The sequence below is a fragment of the Acipenser ruthenus genome, chromosome 6, assembly GCF_902713425.1.
Source record: "Acipenser ruthenus chromosome 6, fAciRut3.2 maternal haplotype, whole genome shotgun sequence".
In the NCBI taxonomy this organism is placed as follows: domain Eukaryota; kingdom Metazoa; phylum Chordata; class Actinopteri; order Acipenseriformes; family Acipenseridae; genus Acipenser; species Acipenser ruthenus.
The window spans coordinates 65,515,108-65,532,688 of NC_081194.1; the positions used below are offsets into that span (position 1 = coordinate 65,515,108).

Below are 17,581 nucleotides of genomic sequence, written 5' to 3' on the forward strand. Positions count from 1 at the left end.
AAAGAAAATAACTTTTATAAATAAGCTTAGCTATCTGAATGAAAAATGTGTCATAGAATCCAGTAAAACCAACTTTATCCAAATCTGTAATAACTTTGGCCCATTATCATCTACAAAATGTAATTGTGACGCCCCTACGGTTTTTAAAAAGTATATATATATATATATATATATATATATATATATATATATATATATATATATATATATATATATATATATTTGTATTATTTAAAATGAACACGATGGGTTTTAGATTTACCTCTGCAATGCATTTCGTGATTTGAAAATTGTGGGACGAGCCAGGCTGTAAACAAATCCATGATCTACAAGGCAACACCAATCAGCGGAATACATGCAATTGTTTCTTTTGAATGCATCAGTGTTGCTATTGGCACTTTGTAAATAGAAACAGATATCACGACTTCTAATTTAAGTATAGTAATCTGAAACCAGGAAAGACCTCTTGCTTTAAAAATATCATATTAATCTAATCCCATATAAAATCATGTGCTTAAATTAATCTGCAAGGTGGAGGCAAGGGAGGAGGAGGACTAAACAAAGAAACGACGAGGGGGCGTAGACAAAAGGGCTATATATATATATATCGGGTTTAATCATTACGCATTTCATTAATGGGCGGATTCTCCTTTCAGAAATACAACAGTATTTTGTTTCAGGTTTCTAAGTAGACAGTCATGGCGGACAGGAACACATACAGTGTTGAGTGATGAACATGTGGACTTAGTGTTTAAGTATTCAAGTAAGCAAAGTTTCATGCAAATTAATAAGCCTGGTTAATTGGGGTAGGTGCTTTTTTTTATGTCATATGGTCCATTATTTATGAATCACCCTCTATGCATGGTATATTGTATAATTGTTCAACAAACTGTTTTTTATTTAGAAATGCACTTGATTCAGGTCAGTCCTGTGTTGTCAAATTTGTGGTGTAGAGGTAAGAAACAGTCCCTGCCTGGATCTGAAAAGTCTGCCCTTGTATCTGATGTTTGGGAATCTGTTGGGTTGTCTGGCTGATGGAGATCGGCTGGGCTGTCTGTCCGCTGATGTGTATTGCCTGTCCCTGCTGCTCTCTGTTCATCTGCAGCTGCTGAGCAGGAGGCTCTTGGCTAATATGGATCTGCTGGGTTGAGTCCTGCATGGCATGGACAGGCTGTGAAGGTCTCTGCATGATCTGCAGGTGCTGGGGCGGCCCATGGTGGACCTGGAGGTGCTCCATGGTTTCCTTTGTCAGAGTAATGACGTGCATCTGCTCTGGCTGGCCTGCGCCTACTTGACCCTCCATGACGCTGATGGTCTGTATCTGTTCTGCCTGCTCTCCCTGCGTGACCAGGGCCAGGTTCTGCACATGCTGTGACGGCTGAGTCAGAAGGGTCAGTCCAGAAGCCTGCTCTGGAGTCATGTTTTGGGATCCATCAGCAGTGATGATACTTATTCCCTGGCCTTGACCAGGCAAGAAGTTCATACTGTCCACCTCATTGGTGACCACCAGCTGGATTTCCTGCTCCCCGGAGGTTGGCAGCTGGTACTCCTGCAGCTGGAGAATGCTCCGTACCTCCTCGACCCCGGCACTGCTCTCTGCCAACTCGGTGGGTCTCTCCTTGTTGTGGGTCTTTGTGTGAGCCTTCAGGTTGTCCAGACGTGCAAAGGTTACATTACAGAGGGAGCAGGAGAAAGGCTTCTTTCCTGAGTGGGAGGCTGCATGTCTCCTCTTGGCACTTGGGTCTGAGAATGACTTGCTGCAGACACTGCACACATATGGTTTCTCTCCTCTGAAAATAGGAGGGGGAAAATAAATAAATAAACTTTTATTTTTTTATTTTTTTTACAAGTGAGTTGTTGCCTGGCTGATATTACCTTGGCACGTTTGTGGTGGCAATACAAACCCTGTGAACCAGCCAGTAGTTTATATGTTGTGGAATACCATAAAAAAAACAAATACACATTTACTATAATGTGTATGATTTTCATATAGGAAAATATGAGACTTACAAAGTAATGTTAAAACATATTAGATAAGGTTTTACTACAGTGTCGTTACTAATACAGAAAAGGTTGGGAACCCTACAGTGCCAGTAAAGCACAGGGCCTCTTACCTGTGGATTCGGATATGAGTTTGCAGGGTGCTCTTTGCTGTAAAACACTTGCCACAAATTTCACATGTAAATGGTTTCTCACCTGTGATAAACAAAACAATAAAGTTAGAAGTACAAAGGCTGTTTAACACAGTAATAGTTTAGTGATGTTGTTTTCTATATTGATTCCTTAAGGGTTACACACCGTTACTTACATACATTAAAACAAAACCAAAAAAAATATTAAAAATGAAATGTATCTGTTGGTAGTAGAGTTTGTTACCTGTATGTGTTCTTAGATGTTTCTTCAGCTGAGCAGCATCCATAAACCTACGGTTACAATGTGCACACTCTGGTAAAGGCTTACCTAGAAAGAAAATTCAACAGTTTTCAAGTAAGAGAAACATATTACAATAGCGCAACAATCCACAATGCAGAAATAATCTGATACCTTTTCACATGCATTACCTGTGTGCACTCGATAATGGCTCTTCAGTTGTCTCTTCTGGCTGAAACTCTTCCCACACTGGTCACAACTGAAAGACTTCTGCTCTAAAAAATAAAATAAAAAGCACAATATACAGTTACCATAACAGTTTCCATAAATCAATCACTCGCAAGCATCTAGCCACCCAGGCAACGTTTCCTGTTTCAGTGGTAAAATTTCCTCATTTAACACAACATTTAGAATTTTGTTACCACTGTAAGTTTAGCCAGAGGATCCGTTTTAACTTTATATCCCAAATGACCCTCCCTCCACTCTTTTCAGCCTTGTTTCTTGGTATACACACAAGTAGCACAGTACGGTACCATACTGTGTGCTTTCCTGGAATCAGGAGTACCAATAGTAACACAAATCCGCATTGACTCGTATGTGTTTTTAAAAATATTATGTTTAACCTGTAATATTTTTTAAATCGGCTTGGTAAAGCTACTTAACAAAAATGAGCTTTGTAGCACCATTACTTGTCATTGTTTTCTTGGTCTTGTGAAGTGAGATTTTCAGAACTCGTACCATAAGGTATGAAAATTCTATCTTAATTGTGTATTTAAAAAAAAAAATACTAATGACTGTTTTATTAGCCATAGAGAAGGGATATGTTGATGCTTACAAAACAGGCCACAGCAACCAGCGCACTGAGTTTCACTTAATTTGAGCTGCTGATACTGTTTACTTGTTGTAAATTTTGTTTCATTCATAGATCGCATTGAGTATCTGCTACTTACTATCACAGCGACACTTACTGTACCCTCACATACCACACTCTCATAAGAACTATGCTGTGTGAAACATTCACAGCATTTCCAATGTGAATGCAAGATAAACATAGATTGGCATATGACCGGATTCGGACCGGAGTCCGCCTATTGAGTACCCCTGGTCTACACACACCAAAATGATGCACATACCTGTGTGCAGGCTCATGTGCTCCACCAGCGAGTGCTTTGTAGAAAGAGCCTTGCAGCACACAGTACAGATGTAGGGCCTCTCTCCTGTATGCATTCGCTGGTGCACCACCAAGGTGTGCTTCTGAGAGAAACCTTTCCCACATTCAACGCACTTGTATGGACGTTCTCCTACAAGATAAAAAACAAGACATACACTACAGTTAAGCTTTGCTTCAATATGTATTGCATGCATTTTAGAACTGCATTCTAAGATTGTGAGACTCCAACTATCTAAAGTCTTGGAGCACTAAGAGATTTCTTGTATGGTACCACAACTCCTTCACTATTATTAATCCTCTGAAAGGCTTACCAGTGTGGGTTCTTTGATGGATGGTTAAAAAGAGATGATTCTTGAAGATCTTTCCACAGTCTTCACAGCGCGGTTCTGTGTCCGGATATTTCCTCTTCCTCCCCCGCTTCCCAAGCTCCCACCTCTCTGACTGGTTCTCCTCCAGCCGGAAACCCTTCAGCTTGACTGACGTTTTTATCTTTCGGTTACTATAGCGACTGCGATATACCAGCCTGCCCTCCTTTTTCGGGTCGTAATCCTCGTCTTTATCCTCAGGGAGGCCTGGGTGAGTCTCTGAATCAGCTAGCTCCTCAGTTTGAAGTGTTTCATTTGAAATCTCCTGGGTGGATGACCCAGTGTCCCCGTTTGCTAATGTGACTTGTGCTGTGGTTTCCTTTTCCAGTGCCTCATCTGACTTGGTAGCTGCAGTTTCTGTTGCCTCTTCCCCACCAGCAGGCCTGTCGTTTTTCCTTGGCCTCCCTCTTTTGCGTTTGGGCTTCACATCCTGCTCGGTGTTATTCTTGCTGCTGGTCTGTGCTGTTGTGGTTTCCATGTTTTTGACAGTGCTATCGTTTTGGTACTCTGTGTAGGCTTTCACCAGGTCGCTGATCTTTAAGATCTGGGCCATCGCCAGAATCTGCTCTGTGGTCCCCTGTATGACAGAGACCTGGCCGGTGTAGACAAAGTCCAGCACCGCTCTGAATGTTTCTGCTGCCATCCCTTCCAACATGTAGAAGGACTGACCCACCTGGCCTTCACTGGCGAACATCACCGAGAAATACTCACTGCTGGCAGCCAGTAATACTTTGTGGGCCTTGAAATGAACATCTTCTACTATCAGGGTGATGTCACACAAGAAATCCTTCTTCCGGTGCTCCTCAAATTTATTCAATATAGTGTCTTTGTGCTCTTTGGAATAAAGGACAAACGCAGTGGTTGCAGGGTCTTGTAATGGATTTTCCATCTTGTTACAGAGCAAATGCTGTTTCTTGGAACCTTTATAAAAAAAATGGGAAAAGAGACCAATAAGAAATATATAGAAAACTGTAAACCATAAATTGCAAACAGCAATTTTCAGACAGAAGACAAGTGCTGGTGATACAACAGACAACTCAGGGCTATTATTAGTTAAATATAAATGTTATTTAAAATGAATTACATAAAATAATCACACACAACTATAAATGCCATGCTTTTCTGAAAACATATTGTGAATGAATCGGGCATGTTCTGCTACCTGTCAATGGCCAGTTTTAAGTGCACCAAATATGAAGTACATTTTCCAGTGTTATGTTTCTATCATGCAGACATCTAACAAATAACGTTCAACAGAGATTAATACTGTGGTCACTGAAACATTTCTAATGGAACTCTGGGACTTAAACTGGGTGCATGAAGAGAATACCGACTGCACAGGCTTTAAAGAAAATTCTCAGAGAGTTTCTATTGACAGTGCTATTTTGTTTCTGTTTTTATATATATATACATATACACATATAAACTTTTAGGATTTCTTTGTCCACTTGCTAGTGTAGATGCCAGTTTCCTTATTACAGTCGACGCCGCTTTATCGGGACACCTCGGGAGAAGTAAAAATATCCTGAATAAGCAGCTGTCCCAATTAAACGAGAGGCATTTGAGACGACATTAGTCACACTTTTTTATTTGTAATGAAAAGAAAGAAATTGAAATCACATGACATTATGATTAAATATGAAATACATAATTTAAAATGTGAGTCAATGTTTTTTTTTATTCCTAAACTAAATTAATCACACCTGCGATGTTGACTTGGCAACTTTCTTTGCAGCAACAGCCTGAGAAACCACAGTCATTTGCAATTCTTCTTAGTTGCTTTTTCCCAAATTTGGGGCTTGTTTTTGTTCCTGGTCGCTTATGTCAAAAGTAAAAAACATAACAAATGTTTGTGGTGAATTCATATATTGTATACCCAGGTTGAAATAAAGGGCTCTGATTTTCTACACAGTATGCTCATAATGTGCATGGACATGATTGGTCCTTATTCGCTAGGTGCTGTACCATTTTTAAGAAATTGAGTTACTGCAGAACAGCCGACGTGTCATTCAGGCAGCGCAGTGAATTGAAGGCATAGGTCTCTGAAACGTTAATATAATGTTATTATTTTCTGTTACTCACGCCCAATAAATATTGAGTGATGTGTTAATTGTATTTTAAATAAAAATTGCTGATTTCTGATTTTTTTTCATAACTGCAGTTACTTAAAGTAGAATTTCAATAGGTCTACTGCCCAATTTGTTTTGTGTTCTTTCACTTCTGCAACTACATTTATGTGTGCCTACTTCAGACATATATTACAAACACAGTTTAAAGTGTCCCGAACAGAGCATTCTGATTGGTTAAAAAAAAGTATGTAATATAAAATATTTTTCTTTAGTGGGGAGTGGCTAGAGCTGCGATTGTTTTGAAGAACAATGTTGCTATTTTTCTATCAGAAATCTGGCAACCTTGTTCCACATATATGCCCATTTCTGAATTAAAAATACCGGTAAATTTAATTCGGCTCTCAATCTGAAATTATATTGCTGAGCAATGTGCCATTTTTTCCCCCACAAAAAAAGCAGTACATCACCCTTGCCAGTAAGTTAAGAGACACTCATCTGGCAATAATGCTGTACCTCAAACTTCAATTTCACCATTTACAATATTAAGTTTTCTTTGTTTGTTTGTTTGGTACTAATATTTCAGTGGCAAACCCGAGGCCTAATATTGACGAGAATCGTTTGATCAGAATGAATATTATTAGTGCACCTTGTTTCCAATGGCAGGGTTCTCCAATCACTACCAAGTGTTGAGACCAAGTTCTCCCTGACCAGAGGACGGTACACTTGTTATTTACATTTTCAGAAGAGTTGTAAAATCAGATAATGGCCCACTGCGCAACAAACGCGTAGTTCTGCTGGTAATGTCAGCGTTAACGTCACTAAGGTATATCATAATAACGTTATTCCTGAGACAAGATTAACATACCGGCGGTTAGCCGTCGTAGTGAATGTGCATTATTAACACAGTATAATCGTGTTATTATTCCACGGCTTTCTTTGACATTAATAATACGAATATGCTCCATGCTGCTCGTTAATCAGCATTAAATGGAATTAGTAGTACTGTATTCCAGCCCTCATAAACGAGAGTGCGTTTTTAACTACACTATGCAGATTCTTGTTATTGGAAATATGTTTTGTGTACATTCTCTGAATGTGTGGTTTGAGCCAGACGCCATTAGCAGCCTCCGCCTCTTCCACCACGTATCTCTATCAAACTTAACGGGTTACATAAAACACTGTCTAAATGGCGAGTTATGTATTTAAATTTCGCTCCCACTCTGATCGAACCAACACAATAAATGTATTTGCCAGACGACCAACTACTAAAAACAAAGATACAACGCTTCCAGGACCTTACCTTCAATTACAACGTCCACAAATATACCCTGACAATCTCGCGAGATTACCATTAGCCGACGAGAGCTGAAAGTACAGGCGAAGAGAATCCTATGAACGGTAAAAAGGAAGAGATGCTTGCTGCTCTTTCTGTTACTGTAATCACAGGTGGCTCTCTGGAAACATTCTATCTTGTTGTTTATTTCCACTTTATGTTACTTCAGCATGTTCCATAAAAAGTTTCTGCATTCAGAAATACTTATTATATGTGATACCAAACTATACTGCGATAAAATACTATGATTGATATTGTCAATGTCAGCTGTGGTATCCCGTGTTTCTTACTGTATACACCCAATAAATAGTGTGTGTGTGTGTGTGTGTGTACTAGCAAAAATAAATTACATTGCACATGTTATGTCTTCTTCAGTTACTATACTATACTTAAATGTGTGTTTTAGATTTTAATTTAATATTTTTATTCATTTTCTACCAGTTTGAATGTGCTTGAGACCGTGTTTTTATTCAGAAATAGCAGTTTTTAAAGGGAAATAAAACAAAAACCTTCAAAGTATGAGTATTATGAATGGTATCACAGAGCGCTCTGAGCAGTGTTCGCCATAGAGGGAGGATCGCCAGGTGTCTTTATCACCCATTCTAATACTGTATATAAAATACATAAGCACATATCTGTAAACAATAACGTTCTATCTATATATTATGCACTTTAATATAATTTACACGACTCGTGTTTATTCAATACATAACAACTTTAGACTTTCAAATCACCACACTCGTTTAAATAACACAGGTCGCATAGTTAATACACACACTAAGCATTAATTCGTTAGACAAATAAGTATATTGGATTTTAGCTGCGAGTAATATCATGTAGGCTAGTATTACCAAAATAAAAATAAAATTAAAAAAAGATCAGAGAACGTTAGTAAATGATTGCATCATGCAGCCGACAACTGCTACGCCTGCACATCACTGGTATTTTACCTCAAACACGAGCATAATTAGCCGTGCCCTCCAAGAATATATCGCTGCAGAACGAAGGCTCGCACACCGGCGCTCACATAGGGTAGTGCTGCGTGCGCATCCCATAATTTAGGTTTATGGTTAGGTATTCGGTTAGGGTTAGGTTTTAGGGCTGGGGTTGGTCTTGGTCTTTCTGTCACTTTATTAAGGGAGATAGTTGTTACAGGGGGATGTTAATACAGCGCTTTTTAAATGCAGGTGACATTAGACATTATTGCACTGAGATGGCCTAATTATGTATTAATCCATTCATAATTTTTAATATAATTATTAACGTTAGATGCGCTATATAAACATGCCCCGTCTCCCGAAAAGAACTTAACTCGGTAACAGAAATTGTCACCCACCACCTCTTTTGAAACCAAAATTACGCCACTGAGCAGATATCACAGTCTTTTTTATAGTAGAAAGTTGCGTGAGGCTACTTCACAAACATGATCTTCACTGCTGAATTGTCGTGAACAAGAGGTACGACTTTTGGGCATGTTTCCATGGAAAAAAAACATTTTTGGTCAATTTGCGCGGCTCTTAAGTGTGAGAAGGCAATTTACCCACCCTTTTAAGCTGTACCATGATTTGGCCGCGCACTTCCTATAGTGAGAGGTATGTGCGTGCTATGTCACATTCTCACAACAGTCGAGAGAGATTTTTGAGTTTTCATTTGTATATTCATTGTTAGAATATAACAGATTTTTAATTTATTTGGTCAAAATACAAACAAAATACTGGTCAACTTGTTTTGTTCCTGTGCTGTATGTATTTTAAAGCACCCAAACCACAGATTTGTATTATTCATGTAGGATTAGGCAAGGTTTATGTGAGCCAACACACTTCATTGTGGTGTTCGTTTCCCCTTTTCAGAGGTATTTCCTTGTTGGAAGCAATCAGACAGAAACCAAATACTGTGTTTTGAAACTTGATTGCACAGAACCCAAAGATTTGGTTATTATTGATGATAAGGTAGGTACAGAGTAGCTGCAACAACTTTGATGACCCAATGCATAATACAAAACAATGGGTTATATTTCACAATTTCTTGAAATAATATTGTTGACATTTGTTTTCATCGCTAGATTAAAACATTAAAAAAAAGGTTTGCACCTGTCTCAAACTAGGTGTAGCAACATTGATTCCATGTACTGCTAGTTATTGTAACATTTGCAAATTAAGCATCAACTCTCTCAAGTTTAAGTCACTCATTTATTAAGACCCTCTCCTAATTGTGGTGGACCTCCTCCTCCAATTTGAATAAGCACATTTATGATGTATTATGATTAAATATTGGTGAGATTAATTGCCATGTACTACAGAACCAATAAACAACAATATTATTACATTTCTTATAATATCTAATAACTATGAATTACATTTATATATATAGGAGAAAGATATGTACAACATATTGAAATGTTGGGCAACTGGCTCTTTGAGCTAATATGTATATTATTATTTGTTTATTTATTATTTGTTTATTTAGCAGACGCCTTTATCCAAGGTGACTTACAGAGACTAGGGTGTGTGCACTATGCATCAGCTGCAGAGTCACTTACAACTACATCTCACCCGAAAGACGGAGCACAAGGAGGTTAAGTGACTTGCTCAGGGTTACACAATGAGTCAGTGGCTGAGGTGGGATTTGAACCGGGGACCTTTTGGTTACAAGCCCTTTTCTTTAACCACTGGACCACACAGCCTCCAAATATATATATATATATATATTTGTAGCATGTGTACAACCAACAACAAGTGAGGGAACCGGATAAAAATCGGACAGAAAGTGTCTTTGGGACTGTCGAGATCTGTTTCTGCTTTTGGCATTGTTGGTAAGAAGGCTTGGAGGGCATCCCAGCTGAAATAATAGTTAAGCAGCGATGGTATGTAGATGCTCCACTGTGTAGATTGTTAAAATCAACCCCCATATCACTTTTCTCTGTGTCTCATTACTTTCCCTCCTATTTTGTTCCTTCATTTGTTGTTTTATTAATGCAAAGGCTAGGGAATATAAAACAAGCTGCATGCTTTCTGACATGTCTTGAATTAGCTAGAAAAAAACTGTGTTCAAATAAAATAAAGCAATACAGAAAAGCCTGTGACATCAAGCCTCTGACACTGCACAGACTAAACTTTTAGGCATACACTAAGCAGTCCAATTGTTGAATAATATTACACATTACTGGGATTCTGTAGCTTCAAGAAAATGCATCAAATTGATAATGTACAAATGGAACAACTTGACATTAAACTGGCACGTAAAGCACATCATGTTGTAGATGTTATACTGCAATGGTGATGTCCCAACAAACACGCCACATTGTAAAATATGAACATCTTTCTTGGCAAGCTGACCTGTTTGTGATTTGTATAGTCAAGTAGACTTTTTTTTTCTTTGTTTAGTGTCTGTAGATATGTGAATGGTTAACCTGCTGGCTCAACTTGTGAGAGAAATAGAATGTGTAATACCCAACGTTCTTTCTTATAGAAGGTTTGGATCATTTGCTAAGTGCTGCTTTCAGACAGAGCAAAAAATAGGTAATTTTGTGTGTATGTAAAGTCGAGGTAAGAAGCTGTAGTGCTTATTTACAAAAAAGTGTCTTAACAATCTTTTTAGCCACATACATCGTTCAGGCTATATAGGTCAGTTTGAAAAGTAGGTTTATAATTATTTAAAGTCTGTTTTTACATTTTTAAGGAAAAATTCTGCTGCCACATCTACTCTAACAAATATCACAAGAAAGCTAAAGTATATGGAATGGGTTTTGCCCTCAGAATAGAATAGAAGTTTAATGGGTAGATGTACTAAGATGGGCCAGTCACAGCGCAAACATACCGCAATTTGCATTTTTGTTGCGAGAATTCGCAAAGTATACATTTTGTTGTATGCACTAAGAGAAAATATGTTAATGAAGAGAGGCACAATATACTAATTTAAATATGTGTTGCGTCCACTTAGCAGAATCTCTAGCATTGCGACATTTTTCGAATAAATAATGAAAGGCAGTTTAATCCCAACAGATTCTATAGTGGGGCCCCCACCTTTACCCCCAAATAAAAAATGTGATTCTATCAAAAAGCTTTTCATAATCCTACAGTAGCCCCTCACTAAACTGGACATTTGTCTAACATAAGGAGGTGTCGGGTTTAAAAAAATACAATAAAGTCACACACACACACACACACACACACATTTATAGTGCTCAATGTATTTTAAATCTATAAATCATTGTGCTGAAATAACACTAATGTATTTGGGTAGGCTACACGTTACATTATTTAAAAAATATAAATCTGTACAGTAGGCCTGTACAATCAAATGAATACCTAGAGCACTTTCTTTTTACTCTAGCCTGTAGGCTACTGGTATCACAAAATAAATCATGCAGCTGCATTGTAGACATTGATGCACAATGCGAATAAAAGATTATTTTAAATTGAAACTAAATTATTCTTGCTTTTTTTAATTATTATTTTTAACTTGGCCTACTTAGTGCCCTGGACAATTAACACAAAATAGATCACAGTACCTTATTGTTAAGTTATGATACTTTACAGGAGGACAGTTAATACAAATTTCAAGGGACCAGCAACACTAATTCGTATATACCTATTATATTACCTATTATTAGTAGCCTATAATCCACATGTATACTGTCAGTTTTTATTTAAGTTAGTCAGGGGTGCAATGCTAAATTGTGTACAATCACCTGCACATTAATAGAGTAGGTGTGTTTCCTATTCCTATGCAGATGCTCAAAATGAGCTGGAGGGGTTAGCAGCACATGTGTGCAGTCTACTGCTCCCAGCACGTTGGGGATACCAGAAATGTCATATAAATGTGTTTTCAAGGCTTGTAAGTACACCCTGCTTTTAGGGAAAAATAGGTATTTGGGTGTTCACCTCAAAAATGCATTGAGCACAACTGGCAACGCACAGGAAAAAGCAGACTGGGAAATGCCAGTAACAGCTGCAATAGTCCCCTGAAAGGACCCAGAGGCAAGATAATGCAGGGTGGACAATAGTTTGACCACTGCAGGGATAGCATGGCTTCTCTGGGTGACAGGCTCCAGGTCATCTTTTAAATCAGACAGCAGCTCAAGAATTATGTGGCTGCCGAGCGTACCTGTGCTTAATTTGGTCTTCATTTAAATTGAAGAGGGTAATGTGGATACGGAATACCCTTTCTCTTCTCATCCTACAAATCACTCATTCTTGCTGAAGACAATGTCTCCATTTTGCTTCAATCACAGCGGCCATTGTTAGGGGATAATGATTTTCATACTGCCTTGTATCAGGGTCGGAGAGCCCTACATATAAATAGGGGGCAGGGCGAAACCCTGCTAAAAATGCATTGTTTTGATTTTAGAGCGGGTTAATTTATGGGTGATTTAAATGTATTATTTGGTGTGCGTTTATTGTGTTAGTTTGTTAATTCAATTAATAAATACCCTCACCAGTGCATCAACCTGCAGTATTATTATTATTATTATTATTATTATTTATTTCTTAGCAGACGCCCTTATTCAGGGCGACTTACAATTGTTACAAGATATCACATTATACATTATTTCACATTATACAGATATCACATTATTTTTACATACAATTACCCATATATACAGTTGGGTTTTTACTGGAGCAATCTAGGTAAAGTACCTTGCTCAAGGGTACAACAGCAGTGTCCCCCACTGGGGATTGAACCCACAACCCTCCGGTCAAGAGTCCGGAGCCCTAACCACTACTCCACACTGCTGCCCTGTGTTTGTGTGTCAACTCCCTGGTCTGGGGAAGTCACCACCAAGCCACCCTGCCACACGTGGTGTCCGGCATTGGAGAACAGCACTTCCACGGACCCAGGCCAGAACAGGTACAGGTACATTTTTTTTTGAAGAAGAAGAACTGGTTTTTTTTGTGAATGAAGAGGATGGAGGAAGGATCATGGTGCCTGCACTTCACAGAGGTGGGGCACTACACAAGGGAAAGTCCTTTCCAGAAGGACACCAGCCCACAAAAAGAGGGGATGGTCCAAGCGTCCAGCGCCCAAGAGGAAGCAGCCCATACCAGCTCCGGCGCCTAAAATTGAGAGGTATGAGAGCTGGTTGAGGGACCCCAGCACCCCCCTGTGGAGGGAGGGAGACATCTAGGGAGGGGACAGCCACCTGGATATCCTCCTGGATTTCATCCAGCTGAAGCCTGAAATTCAGCTAAAAGGGATCAGCCGAGGATATCCAGGGCTGATGGAGGCCTTGGAGGCAATGACCCAAGCAGTGGACTGGGTCTACCAGGAGCAAGAGGCCCGGGCCTATGTTTCAGAGTGCTCCTTCCACCTGTGCTATGGACATGAGGAGGAAAACTGCCCGGAAGCCGACTGGGACACAGACATGGACCTGGAGTGGGAGAAACCGGAAGGGGGGAGCCTGAGCATCCAGCACCCGGAGGGGGGAGCCCGAGCGTCCAGCGCCCGGAAGAGGGGAGCCCCAGCGTCCAGCACCCGGAAGAGGGGAGCCCGAGCATCCAGCACCCGGAAGAGGGGAGCCCGAGCGTCCAGCACCCGGAAGGGGGGAGCCTGAGCATCCAGCGCCCAGAAGAGGGGAGCCCGAGTGTCCAGCACCCGGAAGAGGGGAGCCCGAGCGTCCAGCGCCCGGAAGGGGGGAGCCTGAGCGTCCAGCGCCCGGAAGCGGGGAGGCCGAGCGTCCAGCGCCCGGAAGGGGGGAGCCCGAGCGTCCAGCGCCCGGAAGGGGGGAGCCCGAGCGTCCAGCGCCCGGAAGGGGGGAGCCCGAGCGTCCAGCGCCCGGAAGGGGGGAGCCCGAGCGTCCAGCGCCCGGAAGGGGGGAGGCCGAGCGTCCAGCACCCGGAAGTGGGGAGCCCGAGCGTCCAGCGCCCGGAAGGGGGGAGGCCGAGCATCCAGCGCCCGGAAGGGGGGAGCCCGAGCATCCAGCGCCCAGAAGGGGGGAGGCCGAGCGTCCAGCGCCCGGAAGGGGGGAGCCCGAGCGTCCAGCACCCGGAAGAGGGGAGCCCGAGCGTCCAGCGCCCGGAAGGGGGGAGCCCGAGCGTCCAGCGCCCGGAAGTATTAAATAAAGTGCATACTGTAGCACTGTATTACATGCAGAAATATCTTACAAATACAAAAAAAGAGTAATCTCTGCATCTTCTTATTTATTTTCGAGATGTTCAAAAACATAAAATGTTTACCTCTTAATGCTATTCAAGTATTTGTACCAGCAATTAAGTATTTTTATGTACAGTATAGCAAATTTGTAACTGGTTTTGTGTATATAATTCAAAATTTTTATTTTTTCCACCTTTAGATATTTGAGGATTTTCGAAAATGTTGATATGTCCAGCAACTTTTGCTTCAGGTAAGTTTTATACTGCTGTGTTTATTTTCTATTCACTTTAATTGTATACTTTTATTTTGCATACAGTAATGTGAAGAGAATAACAGAGAATCACATATACAGCTAGTGGCCTCTTCAAATTGCTCAGACTGGTCATTTCAACACTCATTTGGTTTGCAATTGTAACTACAGCTATGACTTGAGCCATTCCCAGCAGTACAATCTCACAGCCCAGTGAGATGCTGAAGATGGATGTCTCAACACAGTCGACAGGACAGCTTTGATATCTTCAGTGATGAAGGTTTACCTTCACAAGGTTGGAGTTCATTATTTTGACATTTTGAGAGACTAGCAGATCCTTTTTTTAGAACTCATAAGGGGTAAAAAAAACAAGGTCCATATTATAAAAGCCTTTAATTAAAACGTGTTGACTCTTTCTACACAGCAGGCCTAGGAAGAATAACTCCACTCAAAGAAACAGACTGCTAGTGCAGTATAGGGAAAAAAAACTCTACCCAACATAGTAGACCATTTAATCATACTGTATACAGTTTATATTGTTAGTGCATTTAGAAGCACAGGATACCCCAGCAACTTTTTCATTAGCTATCGTAGGGTTGCCAGGTTCCTTTGTGTTAAAAGAGAGTGCACTTTGTAGTGACCTTAAAGTACATTATTTTATTTGCTACAAAATGAGCTGGTATTTTTCTCCTTACAAAAAAAAAAAAAAAAAGTTTATGAAAACTATGCTTTGAACATATGGCCGGGGTTGTTACAGACTGTGTATTGTGCATTCCATGATTTAACTTGCAGGTTGTTTTGTTTTTAAGTAGTTTAGGCATCAGCAATGAACCCTATGCAAAATATGTGTGATACGCCCAGCTGCTGAGAAAAAAATCAAAGATAATTTGCATACAGACTGGCTTATGTACATCATTCCTGGATTCTGTAGGCAGTCCAGTGTCTTATAATTCTACCTTTTTTTTATTTTGCTCCTTTTTGTTTTTAGCAAATCAACCAGTGACTACGGTCTGGATTACAGCCTAAAATTTCAGATTGTTCTGAATATATACTAGATTCTGTGTGTTCTGGTTTTAAAAACAAGACAAACAAGCCCAAAATAGAAAGTATTGCTTCCATAAATTAAATCCCTCCATAAAAACAGACATTATAACATAAATGGCAAGCAGCATTTGAGCAATGCTGAACAAAGAAAACAATGTTAATAAAACTGAAGCTGTTTATATTGTACATATCAATTCAAAAACTAAAGATTTTAAATAGATGTAAATTAAAAACGGCATGTGGTAACCACAAATTTCTTCAAATTAAGTGAAAAGAAAACTAAAACAAAAAAAATAGCCAGACTGTTTAAACAAATGACACATTAATTACCTATCATTGTTCTTTGGTTAAGTTCCGAGAACACAATTCTTTGTGATTCATCATCACTCAGTTATTTCCCAACCTTAACCTTAACACGTAAGTGCTACTGATATATGGTTGACCAGTTCACATCACCCTGATTGCCAGAAGATCGAGCAAATTTGCTGGAACACGTTTCCTGAAGAGAGGAGCCAACTGCGAGGCACGGTACAGTACAGTACTGTGTTGGCCATCAATTGATTGGGTAGGCTTTTATTTCTTCACATTACAACTAATAGAAGGTCACGCTTAATAAAGTGTACTTTCTTATTGATTCATTTACCTGAACCATCTTGCCATTTAAGAGTCTTCTTTAAATAGAATTCCTAAATAACCAGAGCATGGTTGGGGTAAATGAACAGCATATTATGTAACAGCCAATCAAACAAAGGTGATCAACAAAATACAATCTAAAAACAATGTTGCTCAATTTCTCATCATGTTTTCAACACACACAGTTCAAGTCATAGACTGGGAGTTTAACATGCTATTTTTTGTGCAGGGGGACGTAGAAACAGAACAGTTAATCCATGATGCCTCAGTGATGTCCTTTACTGCTGGGAGTTACTGCTCTTATGTCCAAGTCCGAGGTTCTGTCCCTCTGTATTAGCCTCAGGACATTTCCACCATGATGCCCAAACCACCCATTAGATGCAAGTAAAAAAAAAAAATTACAAATACAAAAATGGACATTAATTTTAATTAGGCTTTCATAATAATCACTGACCCAGATGCCACCAACTTACAGAATTGCCCATAACGTTCTTGACTTTCATAACAGGTACCATCTTTATTAATGCTGTCAATGTAATTAGCTCTGAACATTTAGCATCCTTCAAACAGCTTTTCAATTCTTGTTTTATTTACAGTGAACAATAGTGATCTTTTACATTATATATATATATATATATATATATATATATATATATATATATATATATACATATACACCATTTTGCAGTTGAGGGGGTCTGTAGTAGTTCCTGCAGAGTGGACACTCTCCTCCTTGATGTAAACAAACACATGCTTCCAGCACCCCCGGGCATGCCCCCTCAGCTAATCCGGACCTCCTGATCCGCTCAGCGCTGGCGAGCCTCACTGCCCAATCAGTTGCCCAGCAACGCGTCTCAGCTGCACACACTTGCGCAGGAACCAGCAACAAGGATATATATATATATATATATATATATATATATATATATATATATATATATATATATATATATATATATATATCTACAGAACGCTTTATTATAATAATAATTGATAAACGTTACACAGACCATATACAAAGTGAATAGCCCAGTCATGGCTCCCATTGAAAGGAACCTACAGCTGCAGGTAAGGCCACAAGTTTTGCATCACCCTATAGAATTAACACATTTCGCTTCATAAAGTTGAATGAAACCTGCTTAATAATGTTAATATATTGAATTAAATACTGCTTTGTAGTTTTCCATATACTTAACAAAAAACTGAAAAATGTGACATTTTGAAATCTAGCATGAAATACTGTACTACTATTAA

The 17,581-nt window shown here is 39.5% G+C and overlaps 1 protein-coding gene and 1 pseudogene across 1 annotated transcript; one reads left to right on the forward strand and one right to left on the reverse strand.

Annotated features, from left to right (window-relative positions):
- Nucleotides 1-593: 593 nt before the first annotated feature.
- On the reverse strand, nt 594-7,379 carry zbtb24 (zinc finger and BTB domain containing 24). The gene is made up of 7 exons (XM_034018062.3): nt 7,276-7,379; nt 3,853-4,827; nt 3,504-3,671; nt 2,562-2,645; nt 2,377-2,460; nt 2,115-2,196; nt 594-1,790 (listed from the first exon to the last, which is right to left on the reverse strand). The coding sequence occupies exons 1-7, from the start codon at nt 7,325-7,327 to the stop codon at nt 923-925; spliced, it is 2,313 nt and encodes a 770-aa protein (XP_033873953.3). The 5' UTR covers nt 7,328-7,379; the 3' UTR covers nt 594-922.
- A 6,167-nt stretch (nt 7,380-13,546) lies between these two features.
- On the forward strand, nt 13,547-16,715 carry LOC131737404 (polyphosphoinositide phosphatase-like; annotated as a pseudogene).
- The last annotated feature ends 866 nt before the right edge of the window (nt 16,716-17,581 follow it).